At 43.2% G+C, this 18545-nt stretch overlaps 1 protein-coding gene across 1 annotated transcript; it reads right to left on the bottom strand.

Moving 5' to 3' along the window:
- Positions 1-340: 340 nt before the first annotated feature.
- On the bottom strand, positions 341-17956 carry mid1 (midline 1). Its single transcript, XM_077617786.1, has 10 exons — positions 17905-17956; positions 9568-10277; positions 6325-6420; positions 4475-4582; positions 3090-3238; positions 2887-3014; positions 2416-2559; positions 2194-2355; positions 1379-1586; positions 341-1305 (listed from the first exon to the last, which is right to left on the bottom strand). Exons 2-10 carry the CDS (start codon positions 10219-10221, stop codon positions 957-959), a joined length of 1998 nt encoding a protein of 665 aa, XP_077473912.1. The 5' UTR covers positions 10222-10277; positions 17905-17956; the 3' UTR covers positions 341-956.
- Between the last annotated feature and the right edge of the window lie 589 nt (positions 17957-18545).

Here is an 18545-nt window from a genome sequence, read left to right as displayed (position 1 = left end):
AATATTAAACATTTTAAAAAGCAAAAAAATACAAATGATTAAGTAGAACATTGAGGCACATTTTAAATAACATTTCTGATGTGTATTCTGTATGAGCATTCATTTGGTGTAATATTTTATTTCATTTGTATATTTTTCTTGAAGATGCTGCTGCACTGCAAAAAAAAATTCCAAATCATCTTTTAATAATTGATCACTCGAGTAAACACGTTTTCAGATGCATTTGAAAAACGGTTAATTAAAATAAGATAATTGAAATTAAAGTGCTGAAAGAAAGCAAAACATCTAATAAAAATGGTTTCAAAATTAATTTTATTGTCATTGTTTTCTTTTTCTCAAAGTGCTAAAAGGGTGGCAAAAACGTACAGTATTAAAATAAACATTTATTACACATCCCTCAAGAAACACACACCTCCCCAACATTTTGACATCAAATGCATAGAAATTCACAAATGAAAGATTAATGGGGCAAAAAAAAATGCTGCCAATTTCGTTAGCGATTTAAAAGGATCCAGCAAAATAATGTATATACATGTGCAAAGTAAAATGGTTGAAAATAATTTCACAAATGGTTTAGGTCAGGGGTGGCAAACACTGCTCTCGAGCCGCATGCGGCTCCTGGCCAAGATGAATGCGGCCCTTTGCTTCTTATTATAATTTGTATATAATCTGGTTCTTTGCCTCGTTTCATGTTTCTCTTATCTTTATTCTTAGATTCACTTAAATTCATCAGCGCCCATTAAAAAACGAATAATTAATGCTATTTAAAAATAATAATTTGGATTTTTTTTTATGCCGCTTCCGACGTAAGAGATCGCCAATCAGATCCGCAAGTCATTGTAATATGATTGGTCTTTTGGTCTAACTCGTTTGCCACCCCTGTTTAGGAGAAACTTGATGGGGAATGAACCCGCGTTCATTTATTACGGCTCAATTAAAGTCCACGTGAACGCGTGTCAGTTGCTGGAGTCACTCCCTTCCAGGTTGTCCGGGACGGGCAATCCGGTAAGGACGGTGAGGCATCGGTTCCACACGTTAAACACGGGGCAGACGGGTTGCGTGAAGGCGATGTCAAAAGTGTGCAAGTGTTGCGAACCCACCGCGTCGTAGAACGACAGGAAACCCGAGTCGTAGTCCAGCAGTACGCCGAGTCGCCGCAGGTGGGGCGAGGGCTCCAACGACGTCTCCTTACCGTTGTGGCGGGCCGCCCACGAGTTGTTGCAGCGGGACAGTACCCAAGAGGCCGAGTTCTTGCCCACCCACTCGTGCTTGGGAGCCGACTTATAGGCGATGCCCACCGCGAACCTGATGTGGTTTGGTGTTTATTTCCTAGCCTGAAAGATTTTGGAATGAAAAGAAAACAAGGGAGAGAACTCACCATGTGCTTCCTCCAATGAGAGCCTCCCAGTAATGGCGTCCGCTGTCGATGTAAACGTTGGCCGTGACGCCGTAGCTGCTGTTGCTGCTGAAGCGGTCCTGGCCGTGAGCCTTCTTGGACGACGTCTCGTCCCGCTCCACCGTCAGGTTGTCGTGGGAAACCCGCAACTTCCGGTGAGCCGATTTGGGATCCAGTTTGAACGGTTGACCTCGGATGAAAAGAAATGGACTCGCCATTAGTTCAAGTATCGCTTTTTCAACTCCAGATCTAAAGCTAAATTGGTAGCATTTTTGTTTCAAGCATGAAATTGCTTTAATTGAGATTGAAAAAGTGGATGTAGTCATCAGTAATCAATTTGACAGGACTTTTTTGGTCTTAAGTTGTATTATGCCTTGTTAACTAGTATTTAAAGATTGGCTGGCAACCAATCTATCATTTTCTGAACCCTCGCAAGGGCCGCAGGGGGTGCTGGAGACTATCCCAGCTGACTTCAGGCCCTGATTTGGTCGCCAGCCAATCGCAGGGCACGAGGAGACAAAGGACAACCAATCGTAGCTAGGCTTAGGCAATTTAGAGGTTTCAACCAGATCTCTTAGCATGCATGTTTTTGTGATGTGGAAGGAAACCGGAGTACCCAGAGGAAACCCACGCAAACCCGGGGAGAGTATGCAAACTCCACACAGTGAGGATCTACCTGGGCTCGAACCCAGGACCTCAGAACGGTGAGGCCAACACGCTAACCACTCGGCCAGGCTAGTTTTTTTAAAATTGAAATAAAAAATGGAATGCACAGATTAGGAATATTTCCTTCTTACTGTTGGTCTTGAGTTTTCCTGGTTCACTACTTCGGCTCCCAGCTTGGTTGATGGCCTTGACGATGAAGACGTACTTGGTGCCACATTGGAGGCCGTGAACTGTGTAGTGATTTTGCTTAATGTTTGGGACGATCATCCAGCTATCTGCGGAATTGCACAAACCTGCAAAAAAAATCCGGGTCAAACTCTCCGTTCTATTAAAACGACAAAAAAAGGACTTACTGACGACATTGGATTGGCTGGTGAAGATGGCGTACTGAAGTTCATAGGACACCACCGCGAACTCGTCGTCTGGCGTCCAGTGAACCGTGATGGTGTCGCACGAAGCCGTGCATAATTCCTCGCGGATTACGGGCGGATTTGGCGCTGCCGTGAAGGGGAAAAAGAAACAAAAACACAACAACAAATGTTTTTTCGGAGATTAGCATCAAAGGCTCCGTTCTGCGCCGGGGTAAAAATAGCAAACAAAAAACAATTTGTCGCAGAGATTAACAGCCGCTTATTAGCATCGGCTTGTTTTGTGATTTGTCGAACGGCTGACAAATGTATTACAAATGGGCTCGTAATCCTGCGAGCTAAATTCACGCAGACATAAACATGTTTTGATTTGCGCCTGCGACCTTTTGTTCTTGTCTGGCGCTCGGCGAAGCGATAAAGTTTGTCCAAAACTCAGATTATGTTACCGACGCTCACCTGTGAGATAATCCAAGCTCTCCAGCATTTTTTTCTCCCTGGTGAAGTCCAGCGCAAACGTATCAAAGGTGTCGTTGAGGTTGATTTCCGGGAGCAGAATCTGCGAGGACGCCGTTGCCATGGAGACCCTGCAGCGGGTCAGAGAATGCTACCGTGAGGCGCTGACATTTTCATCAATTCTTTCACGCCCGGCGACCACTGGCCTCTCGCAGATGTTTTTGGCCGACTGGAGGAATCGCGAGGGGTCCGTCTCTTTAAGGGTGTGGTCGGCCTGAGCGATGAGTGAGCTCGACCTCTCCACGCACTGCTTGCAGCTGCTGATTTGCTGGGCCAGCTTCCTCAGGCGCACGGTCTGGACATCATCGAGGGAATGAATCGATAGGTGGGAAAAGACAGGGGGAAATGTGCCAAGCTTTCACTCAGCGCGAATGAATCAAAAAATTGAAAAAAAACAGTCGCTCAGTATTTCTCAGCTCAGGTATTTCGCTGAACGGTTCTAAGGGCTAATTATTATTTTGCTGTCAAGTTTAGGGACGATCACGAATTCAATTACCGTATTTTCTCGCATATAAGCCGTATTTGTCGCTAAAAAAATGATGACTGAATCGAGGGTACGGCTTATATGCGCATAAATTGGACTTGACATCCATGAAACTGCAAGGTGACAAAAGATGAAACGCCATAACGCAAGACAATGCTTAATAGCATTTATTTTTACGTCTATGAATGAAATTCAAGAAAAAAATGAATCGTATCTTGCATGAAATGTGCAATCCAACAGACGATTTATGCATAATCTCAGAAATACCACATGCGATGATTTTTCTTAAGATTTTCCCTTCAAAGTAACACATTTGTACTCCCTATTAAAACCACGAATATGGATTGTGAATCAGGGGGCATCTTATACGAGAGAAATTGTAAAATTCAACCATTTTAAGGCCATTTTAAGGGTGCGGCTTATACGCGGAGGCGGCTAATATGCGAGAAAATACGGTAAAAAAAAAATTTAATGATGCAGCAAAAAAATTGCTGTCAGAAAATCTTTTCCAAAACGTAATTCAAAGTTGGTTTTCAGTCCAATAGGCTAATAAAAAAAAAAACTGACAAACAGGGCTAAAAAAAGATCGGGAAACTTTAAAACCCTAACTGGACCCTTCAATTTAGTTTTCCTCATACTTCCTTTCATGTTGGCCTTGAGTGACAACTGTATGAAAAAAGAATAAAATGTGTGATTTTCCAGTTTGAACCACTTGGAAGAAAAAATACCAATGGTTAAATTGATTAAGCTAACTAACAAACCAACTGATCTTCCGTCCAAATAAAATTTTATCCGACCTTGTAGCAGCCGCTGTATTTGATTAGGCCTTTTGTGACCCCCGCTTTTTGAAATTCCACACCTGTCACTCAAGAAGTTGGCGTCTTGGCAATGGAAAAATAAACTTCTGATCGACAGGGTGAACATTTTCAAGGTTTGGACAGACAGTGGGCATGCTATTGCTATTGCGCCATTGAAACGGGAACAATAGCGCATCTCGGCAGTGTGGGTTATCAAGGTTATCGAGATATAAAAGGTGACCACGAGTACCTTTCCTTCTTTTATCTTGGTACCGATGATTTGCCTTCTTTGTTGTATGATATTGATCAAGAGGTCGCACTCCTCCAGCATCTTGTTTTCTTGCCTGGACGCATTTATCTGGGCACAGGAGACAAGTCCAGATAATCGCCAGTCAATAATGGAGTGTCGTCCAGTAATGTGTACTCCGAGGCTGTACAAATCCCACGCGAGAGGTTTGATTTGTGTAGACTGCCAATGATGCAATTTGATTTCGAGTAGACGATAAACAAAGCTTAGGTAAACGCAAGGGAGATTAAAAAAATAACATCAACAAAATGGCCCGCTTACCCTGCCTGGCTAGAGTGTAATTAAATGTAGAAATGTGGATTGATTCCTGATGAATCTTTTGGCAACTGGGGAAAGAAGAAAAAAAATGGAGTGCGCTAGTTTACGGGCAGGAAAATCCAGACAGCTGGAAACAAATCCTTTTGGAGCCTTGCAGATACTAATGGCATCTTCTCAAGTCGATTAAGAGGGAACCAATGGGGTCTTTTGCTGTCAGACAGGAAAACAATTGGACCCAATGGACTGCAAGACTAACCGACCAAGAAGCTAACGGACAAACCAATTGACTGACCAAAGCGACAGAAAAAGCACCTTACTGATTGTCAGCTAACTTCCTGACTGAATAGTTGACTACGTATTCCACTAATAGCGCTAGCTGGATGACTAATTGAATGACGCTTAGATGCTCCCACACTAACTGCATCATATAAGATAATACACATTATCTTCCACCTTTTCAACCTGCTGCCCTCTAGCAGGCGCTACAGGATCATAACAGCCAAGACAAACAGACTCAAGAACAGTTTCTTCCGAATCCATATTCAACTGGAGTTCTACACCTAAGAGGACCTAATCAAGACTTGTTTTGTACTTGCGCTAAGCTGCTAACCATTTTAGCCCCTTTTGTACCTGACTACTTATTTATGTCACCACTTATTCATGTTGACTACTACTACTTATGTATTATGTTGACTACTACTATTTATTTATTATGTTGACTACTACTATTTATTTATTATGTAGACTACTACTATTTATTTATTATGTAGACTACTACTTATTTATTTATTATGTAGACTACTACTTATTTATTATGTAGGCTACTACGTCTTTACCATGTTGACTACTACTTATTTATTATCTTCATTACTTATTTATTATGGGGCGGCTTGGTGGGGCGAGTGGTTAGCGTGTCAGCCTCACAGCTCTGGGATCCTGACTTCAAATCCGCCTCTGGCCCGGAGTCAGCTGGGATAAGCTCCAGCACCCCCCGCGACCCTGATGAGGATAAAGCGGTTCGGGAAATTAGAAAATGAGATGAGAGACTTATTTATTATGCTGACTAGTACTTATTTATTTATTACTTATTTATTGATCCTTGTTGTTATTTATTGATTTTATCTGTTCATTTGTTTGTTTGTTGTTGTTATTTGTGCACATCCCTACTTATTTATGTTGTTGACTACTTATGTTTACTACTTATTTATTTCTTATTTACCACTTTTTTGATTTATTGATTAGTTATTGTTATTATTTATCAATGAATTATTCATCTGGATGTTTGTTGTTGTTATTGTGGACTTTGTGATGAGGCTTTATAAGAATAAATGCATTCAATTCAATTCAATACCTGATCCACTTCCCAACCAACTGCCTGACTAACTCACTGACTGACTGACTAACCAACAAAGTGACCAATAACTAAGCAGAACTAACCAAACCAGCACCGCTAGCCTCCGACGGAGGTATACTCGTACTTTCCCAAGCTAACGAGCGTTTGACGACGATGTAACGTCAGCGCTTAACGGCCTCACCTCCACGTGTTGGCACGTCTGGATGAGTTTGCCCATCAGACTTTCCAACTCGCTGGTCCTCTTGATGAGATGGCTGAGGTTGGTGTCCAAGGCGTGCTGGAGAACAAGAAAATAAAAGCCACAAAAACAAAAAAAGCATGAGAAAGAGAAAGAATATTTAATGAGATGGCGGCCAGACCGAGTTAAGCGCCAGCGAGAGCACATTTGGCCGGCGATGGACACGACGGCCTCGCGGCGTGCCAGAGAATCCGGCGAATCCGAAGCCGCCGCCGCCGCCACCGAGGCCGCAAAGCATCTGTCCACCCAACTAAACCCCGACCCTGTTAATCACCCCCTCCGATCAAAGGCTCACGTCTGCGACTGTAATTGGCCGGCATAATGACTCTCCTATTATGAAAGATTATCGCCAGTAAATTAAAGATTGATGAGGTGTCATTCCATAAAACGAAATGAAGCGATATATCGTGCATTAAGAGTCAAACGGTAATCATGTGCGGCTCGGAGTGTTTAAATGGACACCTGAGGATAAGGAGATTGAGCTGGATATAAGATTGGCTTTGATTTACAATATGGCTGCCACAGTCCAATCGTCAACAATTATTCATTGATCAGTTCGCAGGTAAATCGTGTGTTGATTACGGTTATATATGATCATTTTAAGTCAAAATGGATTGAGTCCAAGAACGATATATACTGAGAAAATGTGCATTTTGGTCCAATTCTTTTTATGAAGATCGCTCACTGCCATTGCCCCACTCCAAACAGATTGGACGCCTATCAGAACTAGCTAAACCAAGGGTGTCAGACTCGGGTTGGTTCGCGGGCCGCTTTAACGTCAACTTGATTTCACGTGGGCCATTTTAGATATAATATTTAGATTTTTTTAAATAAATGGATTAAAAGAACTGGATTAAAAGCCCTGAATATTCCGTTTTTTATAGATCTTAAACAATGTTTATTTGAGCTTTTTTTATATATATTTTTAGATTTTACAAAATGATTTTTGAACTAAAAACACAGAAAAAAATGATTAAAAAATTACAATTATTGATTTAAAAGGGGGAAAATCAGGAAATTTAATATACATCTATACTCTTCATTTTAATTTGATCCTAAAACAGAAAGTCGGCACTCATGATTTACTTTCCCGGGCCACACAAAATGATGCGGCGGGCCAGATTTGGCCCCCGGGCCGCCACTTTGACACCTGTGAGCTAAACCTTTCTTTAAAAACCGGCCCCCCCGTCCCCTCGACCCCAATGAGTACTAGCGCCCAAGCCTGGATTAGCATTATTTTTGCATTTACTTCCATCATCCGGCGCATAATAGCATTTAAAAGCCTCTTTTGAAAAGTGTCGAAGAAAAAGCCAACCTGAAATTCACATTATGCCAAGTGCACGTGAGTGTGAGCTAAAATAGACTTTATATTCAATACAAATGATTTATTCATGCGTTTGAGGGAAAGGAGGCTAAAAGCAATTTAAAACATGGAGCTGCAGCATCTAAAAAAATAAAAAATAAAGAAATAAAAAGATAGAGAGAGAGAAGGAAGATGGCAAAACAAGCCTATCCATCAAAGTCATTTTGATTGTTTCCAACACCGGAGCCCAAATGTCAGGTGGAAGATCTTCCAATTCAAATAAACGAAGAAAAGGGCAGCCAATAGAAAAGACGCCAGCAGCATTTCCTGGTGACTCCTCGCCGCGTCCTGTTCCCGCTAATGGAATTCCTTTGTTTAGTTTGGACGGCCGCCCGACGTGGACACGTGTCTTTTCCTAAAATAATTTTAAGCCAATCAGGCGGAAGAAACTTTCTCCCAACACTTTTTTTTTTTCCCGAGCCAGATCTTTGTGATTTTTGCGCCTTGACTTGAGGGGGCCGCTCTTCCTTCCTTCCTATTTTGGCTTGACATGTCAACGTTTGGCCCTGGAATTTTATCTCGGGTCAACACGTGGAATTGTCTCCACCTTGAAATCCGGCGTTTAGGACGCCGGAAAGGAATTTGGGAGAGGAGATTTTTGTTTGATGAGGGGGTACGTGATGAAGTGTGGGGGGCATCAATCGGGTCTTCGTGGAAAAGTGCCACAAAACATTGCAAACATGGCGGACTGACATCCTCACATTATGTTTAGTCATATTTTTCACCATGATACGTGTAAACGTTCTGATTTCAACTAAATAGGAGGCCGTTTAGAAAGAACATTTGGAATTCAAACGCCATATTTTGAATATGAACATTATGTATTGATGTTTAAAACGGAAAATGGGATATTTTTGGAATTCAAACGCCATATTTTGAATATGAACATTATGTATAGATGTTTAAAACGGAAAATGTGATATTTTTGGAATTAAAACTTTCAAAAATTTGAATATCAACGCCATGAAAACAATACGTTTGCCTTCAAAACATGAAATATGACCAGTGAAACTGTTTTAGCATGTGCTTTTTCTGACTATTCATTCATTTTCCCGCCCGCTTATCCTCACAAGAGTCGCAGGGGTGCTGGAGCCGATCCCAGCCAATAACGGGCAGTAAGTGGGGTACACCCTGAATTGTTTGCCAGCCAATCCCAGCTATTTTGGCCATTAAAAAACGGAATTTGTCAGGAAATTAAAATTCTGTCCTATAACTATGCAAAGTTGGCTTCACCAAAATATTCTCACGAGCTATATTTGAAATAATACATTTCATTTGATCAATTAACACTTTTTTTTAAATATTATCTCGCTTGCATTGTCATGAAAACCTGTTGAGGTTAACAGAGTAAAAAAACATTACTTTGCCTCAAAAATGCACATTATTACGTTTTCCAAGGCAACACGGAATTTGCTCTTTGAATACAACATTTGTTTTAGATCAAATATTAAGTTTTCACAGTAAAGTGCAACGTTTCTCATGAAACACTACATTAAAGTTCTTCTTTTGGCTGCTCAATATTCCATTTGTGTCTTAGACTTAAAAAAAACGGAATATTTTTAAGTCTAATGACATAAAAATTCATTCATATCTTGCTATCCGTGATGCAAACATTGAATTTTATATGCAACTTACACTTTGTATTATTGGGACGAGACGAGAAAACACTGATAAGGGACTGCAAAATTAGCAAATTAAAAACAAAAAAGTTAATTGCAAAATTCTGATCATTGAAGATCTCAAATTCCGAGACACCTTTTGCGCCCCTAAATGAACGCAGCCCACCATAACCCCCCCCAAAAACAAAGTAAAAATGACCCTACCTTGAGCTTGTCATAGCGGTCAGCCAGCCCGGCGACCTGGTGGTCCCGGTGTCGCCCGACCAGCTTGCACAAGGCGCAAATCAGCTGCTCGTCCGTCAAGCAGTACATGTTGACCTTTTCGTCCTCGTGCTCGGCGCAGGCCAGCCCTCGCGGCCGGGTGTCCAGCAGGGGCTCCAGCAGCCGGTGGCCCGTGAAGGGCTTCTTGTTGGGGTGCGTGGCCTTCAGGCAGTCGTCGCAGTAGGACACCTCGCAGGTGACGCAGGTCTTGACGGCGTCCCGCGGGGGCTCGCGCTCGCAGAACTGACACGGCACCCGCTCCCCTCCGGGCTGCGTCATGGCGCCCGGCTCCCGCCGGGGTTGGCTGGGCGAGTTGGGTCCGCTGAGGGAGGCCTTCTGGTAGCGCTGGATGATGTTCTGCAGGGTGACGTTGCGCTTGAGTCCCTCTAGGCCGCGCTGGTTGAGCTGGATGACATGGCGGCAGGTGGGGCACTGGAAGGCGCGTACGGACTGGAGGGGCTCGCTGGGGGTGCAGTGAGACAGCAGGATGCGCCGGGCGCAGTTGGAACACAGGCTGTGAGCGCAGGGAAGGAGAAGCGGCTCCTCGAAAAGCTCCAGGCAGATTGGGCAGGTCAGCTCCGACTCCAGCGTTTCCATCTTCAGGCCAAGCGGAGTGGAGAGGGACGCCGGATCCAGTCGAGCCGCTCGGCTATCTGCGCACAAGCCGGGACGCAAACGGCGTTATTTACGGACGGGAAAATAAACTGCGTCAAACTATGTGGACTCGGAGCACGGATAAAACATCGCTTGATTATTTTCTAGGAATATGTGAGACTTTTTTAGGACGATTTTTAGTTGCAGACGGAAAAGAGTCGAGTTAAGTTTGTAAGTTTTCCAAAAACAGCAAAAGTTGTCACTGTCTGCTTGGAAAATTGGGAATCTTCATTGTTACCACCATTAATTGATAAAGTGCGGTTCAAAAATGCTTCAATTCTCTTTTTACAGGTGCTTTTTATATCCGTTTCTTTGATTTTTTTCTTTCAGAGAAAGAGGTTTAATAACCTAATATATTGACCTTATTTTGCATGTAAAACAATGTTACAGTAAATAAAATGGTCGCTATGAAACTCCATTCGTCGACCAATCACAAAAATAACCAATGCCTAAGCAACTTCCACAATCATTCCACACTGTTAATTTTTTTTTACCCTTACTCTGTTTGACAGCGTATCCAAATAGCTGCCAATAAGATAACGATTGAATTCTTCTACCTTAAACTGACGAGGATCGTTAATAAAACCGTTAATAACCTGAATTGAATCAGGGGCCCGATGCCCTGATGTAACATTAAGGTTAACCCAAATATCTAGCGTTAAGACCGTATGACCTCATTATGAGGCGATCAACGAAGAAAATGGTTGAACTTTGGCTCTGGATCATCCATTTTGGATCTGGCTCATCCGTTTTTTTTTAAAATTTGTCCTAGATCAAGTACTTAAGAATCCTTTCACCCTTCTCCATATGCGGCGGCCGGCGAGGACTGACGGCTCAGCCGAGCGGAAGCGGATTGTCCCGCTTTTGCCCGTGGCGAGGGCCTCCGTCACTCCACGCCATCGCGCACACAAGCCTTTGTTCCCGGGCCGGGTCAGACACCCCAGCTGTGAAAGGACGTGGCGCCCCCTTTAACCCTCCGGCACCCCCACCCTTGACACCTAGGAGGCCGAAACTCGTTATCAAGGAAGGAGAAGGCGATACTCGGTTCCCCTAACACGTGCCGACACCCACAAAAGGCATCTTATCGGAGCTCGGGTGACATCTTGCCCACATAAAAAGTTCGATTTAAAGTTCCGCAGGTGAAAAAGACGAGAATACTACCATGAAGTCCCTGCAACAACAACAAAAAATCCACAAATCCGTCCAAAATGACCGATGGATTCCGCCAAGACGAGAATACTACCATGAAGTCCCTGCAACAACAACAAAAAATCCACAAATCCGTCCAAAATTACCGATGGATTCCGCCCCGCTTTGCGATTCATTTCTGCAGAAGGAAGAAGACCTTTCAAGAAAATCACATCCAGCAGAGCCAAGGGGGCATCGTTGGCGAGGCGGGAAGCGCCCCCGCTATTCCCAGACTGCTATTCCCAGACCGCAATTCCCAGACCGCTATTCCCAGACCGCTATTCCCCGTAATCCCGTCGTCGGATTCATGGAGAGAGAGAAAGACTGGAGCCGGGCACAACAGGAAAAGTTGGCTGACAATTCCAGGAAAGCTCCGACTCCACCTCCACTGGAGGGATGGCCGGTCCAGGAAAAGTGCACGTTTGTGTGTGTCTGAGTGTGTGTGTGTTAAAGAGAAAGTGAGCAGGAGTGAGAAAGAGAGTGGGACGGCGGTGAGCTGACAGGTACGTTTATGTGACATCAAACCGTATCAGTGTCATGCTTTCCTTTGTTTTTGTGTGTGTGTGTGTTCCTTTGACCCTTTTTTTAACAATGCAATGCCATGTGAATCGCTACAGGCAAAAGAGAAAATAGAGAATCAGGTTTCAGTCTCATGGATGGTTGAGAGCTGTCCAATTTATTTGAACCAGGGGAGGCTGGAAGTGATCTTCTGTGAGTAAATGTTCGCAAAAATGTGTCAATCTTCTGCCAACCTGCCCTGTTCAAATAGATTGGAGGACTATCGTAGCTATGAATTGGGAATTGGACTTTTTTCTCCCTTTAAAAGACAGAAAACACAAAGAAAGCGTTTTTTCTTTGTTTGTTTAAAACACATTAAAAGCCAAGTGGCTATTTTTGGTGTTAAAAGGGTAAACTACTCAACAAAAGTAACTATACTACTATTTCCACTCCCAAATTAAACAGCAAAACTTAAGTCTGGAGTCCAATCTTTTTCTCTCTCCCTATTTGTGCTGTCAGCGCCCAACACAAATCACGACCCCAAAAAACCCACATTTATTCCCATTGAATAATCGCTGCTAGATTTTGTAACAGTTACATTAAATTAAATGCCCTTGACGCCTTCGTTCCCATCAGATTGAAATACATTTCTTTATTCTTACCATTTTACAGATGGATGACTATCAAAGTCATCCTTGACAGATTTTATTTCTTTTCCCTACTGTCATAAAATGTCTTAACCACACTTTTAAAAACCATGCTGATCCCAGCGCTCCTGCAATAGACCAATCATGCGTGAGTTCTGCTTAAAGAAGAAAAAAACCAGGCATCCCCTTTGCTGGGGACGGAATATTTCATGGTGGCAAAAGAGGGAACAAAAATTGAATTGACCCCCCCTCCTAAAAAAAATAGTTATTGCCCAGCCCTAACAGCATGAAACGATATTTGGATTCCATTCTAGAGCCAAATAGAGACAAGTAAGGAGGAGGAATTTTGTGTGAGTCACAAGTGAGGCAGGCATTAAGACGAGGACCGGAATCCTGTGTAAGTAGGGCAAAACTCCCTTGGGATCCACACGGCAAACAGCGCAATGTCCAACAAATCCAGAACACAATCTGGAGCGGCCAAACAAGCCAGAGTGGACGCCTTGAAAATGCAACACATTAACCTCCAGCTGCTCTCCCCCCCGCGATAGACAACAAGGCAAAGCTAACACGACGTGACATTCTATGCTTTCTGTGTACTGCGGGTCGCGGGTCATCGGGAGTCCCCTGAGTAACTTCTTGTCCAACACACACACACACATACACACACAATCACACACACAGACACACCCTGACGGTTGGTATAAAAATCTACCCATTATACATCCAATAAAAGTGCTAGAAAACCAACATGGGAATGTTTACAGACGTTTCCTGTGACTAAAACAACGAAAGTTGAGGTCTTTTCTTAAAGTTCAGCACTTTTTTAAATTTCATTTGATTTTTTTCAACCTGTTCAGCTGCTTAAACACTGAAAATAGTCAACCTGAGTGTTTTTAAAGGCTGAAACGTTTTTATTGTGTCGCAATGTAGTAGTTGAGTGGCTGGTTATTTATATTGTGCCGTTTATTCGGAAAATTGTTGAACAGAGGAAGAAAGAAAAAAATGATTGAATGGAGTTACAAAAACATGATTTGATACAACAAAGCAAGCAAGCTAGAGTAGTACAAAGATAAAGTAAAATATCCAGTACAACGCCTAGCATAAGTATTCAGATAACTATTATTATTTGACTCATTTTGTTACATTACAACCTCTAATTCGTCACTGGATCATTACTGGAACAGCCAATAAGATCATCTCATTTCAATTCTATAATTCATTGACGTTCATTGATGGCGATTATTTGAACTTGGCTGGTTTGCTCCCAAACATTCCTTATTCAAATTGACTGAACGCCAATAGCAAGTATACAGAGAAGGTTTTAACAGTCCAAATAATATTAAATGAACACCGTAAAAACACAGTCGGTGCATCACGGTTATCCACCAATCGCGGCAGTTCTTGGAACCTATTGACCACGATAAATGAGGTATTACTGTAAAGTAATAACATGCGTCCTGCATATTCCTGCATATTCCTGCATGCTCTAGTTTTGTTCCAAGCCTTTGTTGATTTGTAAAGCCCTTTTGATTTATTAAAGATGTTGTTTTGAAGCTAATACCTCGTCAAATCCTACTTCCCCGTGCCTGGGTCGGAATCCATTCCCGATCGTGCCACGACGACGCGGCGCGATCGTAACACAAAATAGATTAGTGGCGTCTATTCCAGTCAATAAGTTCAATCTAAATTCATACAAAAATTTGTAAAGGATTGGCAGTAACCACTGAATCTTAAACTCGTCGAGTCAAGGTCAAAGAGATGCCATTCTCTGCAAAAATAATTCTGCACAGGCTATATTAAAGTCCAATTATTCCATCGCGGCGCTTCGACGAGGGCGTAAAATTCCCAACGTAACGCTAACACGTTTTGACGTCCAATTAAGCGCGGAACGCCGGGCTGGCTGCGAATGCGTGCGGCTTTGTCGAAAAATGAACTTATCACCGCCACGTTGATTTGATTAGCGAGTAATGGCTCGTTTAGAGATGAAACGACGACAATGTCAAAAGATAGAGGGGAAATTTCTCGCTCAAGCACTTTCTAATCCACTCGGTCGCGCTCTTTTATCAGCTTTTAATGACAGACGCCGACCGAATGTGACGGAGCTGCGTCGTCGTTTTTTTTTTTTTCGGTGGGGACGACACCTAGCGTCATTACGGGTAATGAACGCGGCCGGCCACGACCGGCGCGCAGGCCTGCCGGTGCCGGGCCAAGCCGCCACGCTCCGCCGCGGCCCGCTCAGGCCTGTAATGTGATTTACGGCTTAAGGCCGACAAAGCGCTTCATTAGACCGACAAATGTAGCCTGAGCCTCAGCCCGACGCAACGCTGTGATTATAGACGGGCACTTCCTGCTTCCTGATTGGCGTGCTTCATTGTTAGCGCCATCGAGGATTTTGTGCCGTTTGCTTTGCTGGCAAACTTTGCCAAAACTGTTCAACGATCTGTATGAAACTGTTACGCAAGTGTGGCGTCGAGCGTGGAACGTAGTTTAGGACCCCAAATGCCAAAAGCAAGCAATGGACGAACTGCGTGGAGTGCTCAAAAAAAACTTTAAGGTGATTCAAGAAAATAACAAGAACTTGGCGATAAATAACAAAATCAAACCTGACATGGAAGACAAAAACGAGGAACATCGAGCATGGCAACGTGGCATGAAGCAAAACAAAATAGACGATCCGACAATGACTCACAAACACATTAAATAGACAGACAAGGGCTGATTACCAAATCATGAGCAGCTCGCTACAAGAGGAAGGGAAACCTGGAGGGACACAAGAGACTAAAAGCATACAAACCAACCAAAACCCTCAACTAACCCTAACAGAAACAACGATATCGAGGGGGTGGGGCATAAAATTGTGATACGATCTTAACAAACGTGCAAATCATACCTCGAAAAATGACGACTTGCGAAAAATGACAGCAAAATGGGGAGGGTGGAATACAATTGTGCATAGCAACATGCTACAAATATAGCTTAAAATATATACATGCAAATTTCAGGATGTTTTGTCAGGCCGTGATATTGAAAAGATGACAAAATGAAAGGGAAAACATAAAATTGTGGCGTACACGAGCAAGTTACAACAATATTTTGCCCAAAACACTTCAGAGAATCGCAATAGAGACCAAATATGAGGAAAGAAAATGAGGAAACATCTACGACTGTGGTGTGGCTCGAGATAACCAGTGAATGTTAGTGACTACAAAACCATTTGTGGCCGTTTTGGACTGGATGCGAGCTAAAAAAAAAACGGACAAAAACATGGGCAAAAAGTTCCACTTTCCTTGTGCTTCATTGAGGTCAACTGCAAAAACTTCCTGTGTGTGATCAGTGGGGAAAACACCACGTGCGCAGCAGACCAGAAAGGAACATTTTGGAAACAATAAGCCTTCCAAGTTCCAACATGTTATTTCCACAGCAACACAAGCAATTTCTTGCCATCTCGGCACACTTTGCAATGCAGTCTGAGTGCACCACTCTGTGGTTAATTCAATAACTACCACTCTTGAAGACCCCCAAAAACAATCACAATTGAGTTTGCAAGACTACATTTTCCTAAAGTGCGAATCTTAGCGCTCCAATGTGGACAAAACATTGAAAAACAAAGGATAAGTGGACGTTAATTCCACCTTATCCAAATGGACTCTAATAAATTCTATTGTGACAACAACACTACAAGCTAGCATCACTCCTAAATTTAAATATATATTGACTTGATAACAGTGGGGGACCTGGGTCCTGCGTGGGTTTTCTCCGGGTAGTCCTACTGAAAAACTCAGCATGTACGCAAATAGAAAAACCGCGGCAATGATTTTCTTTTAGTCGAAGGTAATTAATGCTGGAAAACAGCATGAGTGGTCCTTTGAGCGAATTCCTTGCAATAATGAGAGAGAGGTGCACGGTAAAAATAAAAATAAAAAAATAAACGCACTTGATGGAGTCCATGAGCCTCTTAAATTCAAACATACACCCATTGAAAAAGGATCTGTGGGAATGCAATCTGGATTGGTCCCTGATTTGTATTTATGGACAATTAGAGCAGTCAATGAACCACGATTGCATTTTGTTGTTGTTGTAATGCTGATCTACCCAGAGAAAAGCCACTCAACCATCCTGCTACTGGCAGCCTGCCACAAACAATGACGAATCACCAATTATTTGGGGGAGTCTATTAGGCTCTTATAGATCTTACTTTAAGTGTTGCTTTATATTTTGGAAGCATTGGAAACAACAAAGTGAGAAAGTCGTTACTATGCGGGTATGTGCGGATGTTGTTCTTTACTAAAACAAAAGCAGATGTTTGCAAATAAGCTATCGGGAAGCATTACGTGAATAAGCAGCTTGTTTCGAGGATTGCACAATTTTTGTACTTTTAAGAGGCTTAAAACAAGACAATTTGACGTGCTAACCAACTCAATGTAAAGCAATGGTTCTCAAAGTGAGGTATGAGGGCCAACAGTGGAACGCCAGCTTTCTCTAGTGGCATGTAAAAGGAATAATGAAAAAATATATTTGTATAATTTGTATAATTTTTAGAGCATGGCTTCCTACACAATGATGATCTAAATAGTTGTCAAGTCATTTCATAATCAATCGATAAGTCAATTAATAATACAAACCCAAGTTGAAAATAAGACAAAACCTCATAGCACGTCACAAAGAAGATACATTTAAACAATAAGCCGATTATCCAAACAATTGCGAATTAATAACCGCAGCCCTCTTTACCAACAACACCAAAAAATCCCAACCTTGCAGATTCCAGATTGTGACCTTCACCTCCCCGCTACTCCTCACGGCGCCCTCCCCCGGCGCGTTTCCATGGGAACGCACGTCCCGGAGGCAATCAAAGACAAGAACTCACTTTCACGGGGAGATGTCAAACATTCCGCTATAGAAAAACCAAATAAGTAACCAATTAGCAACACAAAAAGCGCGTCGGTTACCCACCGCGGAGTCTCAAAAAACCCACATATGGAATAAACCAAGCCCGCGTTATCTTATCGCCCGGCAGGTAACACGTGAATGGCTGACCAATAAAGTCACCTTTCTATTGCTCACTCGGAAACGGAAGACTTTGCGTATTTACCAGCTCCATATGAGGAATTTCCTTTTTTTTTAAACTGGCAATTTCCTTGACAAATAAACGCTCTTTGACGGCGTGGAAAAGTTCCGTCTCGCTTCGTCATCTGGTCCCTACTGGAAGGAATCGGTAAACGCGACCCGACCCGAGTCAGTGATGACTCATTGTTTCTTTCCACGCAGGCACGAACGCCGGCCGGCGACTCACCCGACGACTCATGATGGCGTCGGTCTACGAGCGAGGAAGGGAGCTGCGAAGCGACTGCCGCGCCGACGACTGAGGGAGTGAACTTTGTCCGCTCGGCGGGAGGATCGAAAGTTTCCAGCCGGCCTCTCGCCCCGTTTTTTTAGGCGTGCGGGCCTGTCAATCGCCAATAGTAGGAAGGAGGGGGCAGAGCGTGGAAAGAGGCCAGAAGCGAGTCGGATTCAAAAAAAAACCAATGGATGGAATGAAGCGAGGGCTGCGTCGTATTTTTTTTCTTAAATACTAAAGCAAAGGGGGGTGTCGGCGTCGAGTTTTTTAAGAGGGACGTTGAATGGAAATGAGGATGGACGTTAAACTGTAGAAGTATTTATCGTGGTGATCGTCGCGCTCGGAAAATGATAGGGTGCTCCAGGCCGTGGCGGTGCAGCGAGCCCGATCGGTAGACAACGGCGCTTTGTCATTTTTCGTAATGGGGCTCGAAGGCTTGGCGTCTTGACTGGGATTTATGGCTTTTACCACGGAAGCTGTTTTATGGGCGCAATTTATGATTTTTTGCTGCCTAGGGCGGAGAGGAGAAGGCCAGGCCGTTTGAAAGTGGGAGGGTCGGAAGTGGTGGTACTCGGATGATTCGCCGAAAGACGTTT

The sequence above is a fragment of the Stigmatopora argus genome, chromosome 13 (assembly GCF_051989625.1).
Source record: "Stigmatopora argus isolate UIUO_Sarg chromosome 13, RoL_Sarg_1.0, whole genome shotgun sequence".
Taxonomy (NCBI): domain Eukaryota; kingdom Metazoa; phylum Chordata; class Actinopteri; order Syngnathiformes; family Syngnathidae; genus Stigmatopora; species Stigmatopora argus.
Note: the sequence above shows the minus strand (reverse complement) of the source record. Positions and strands in the feature narration are given on the sequence as shown.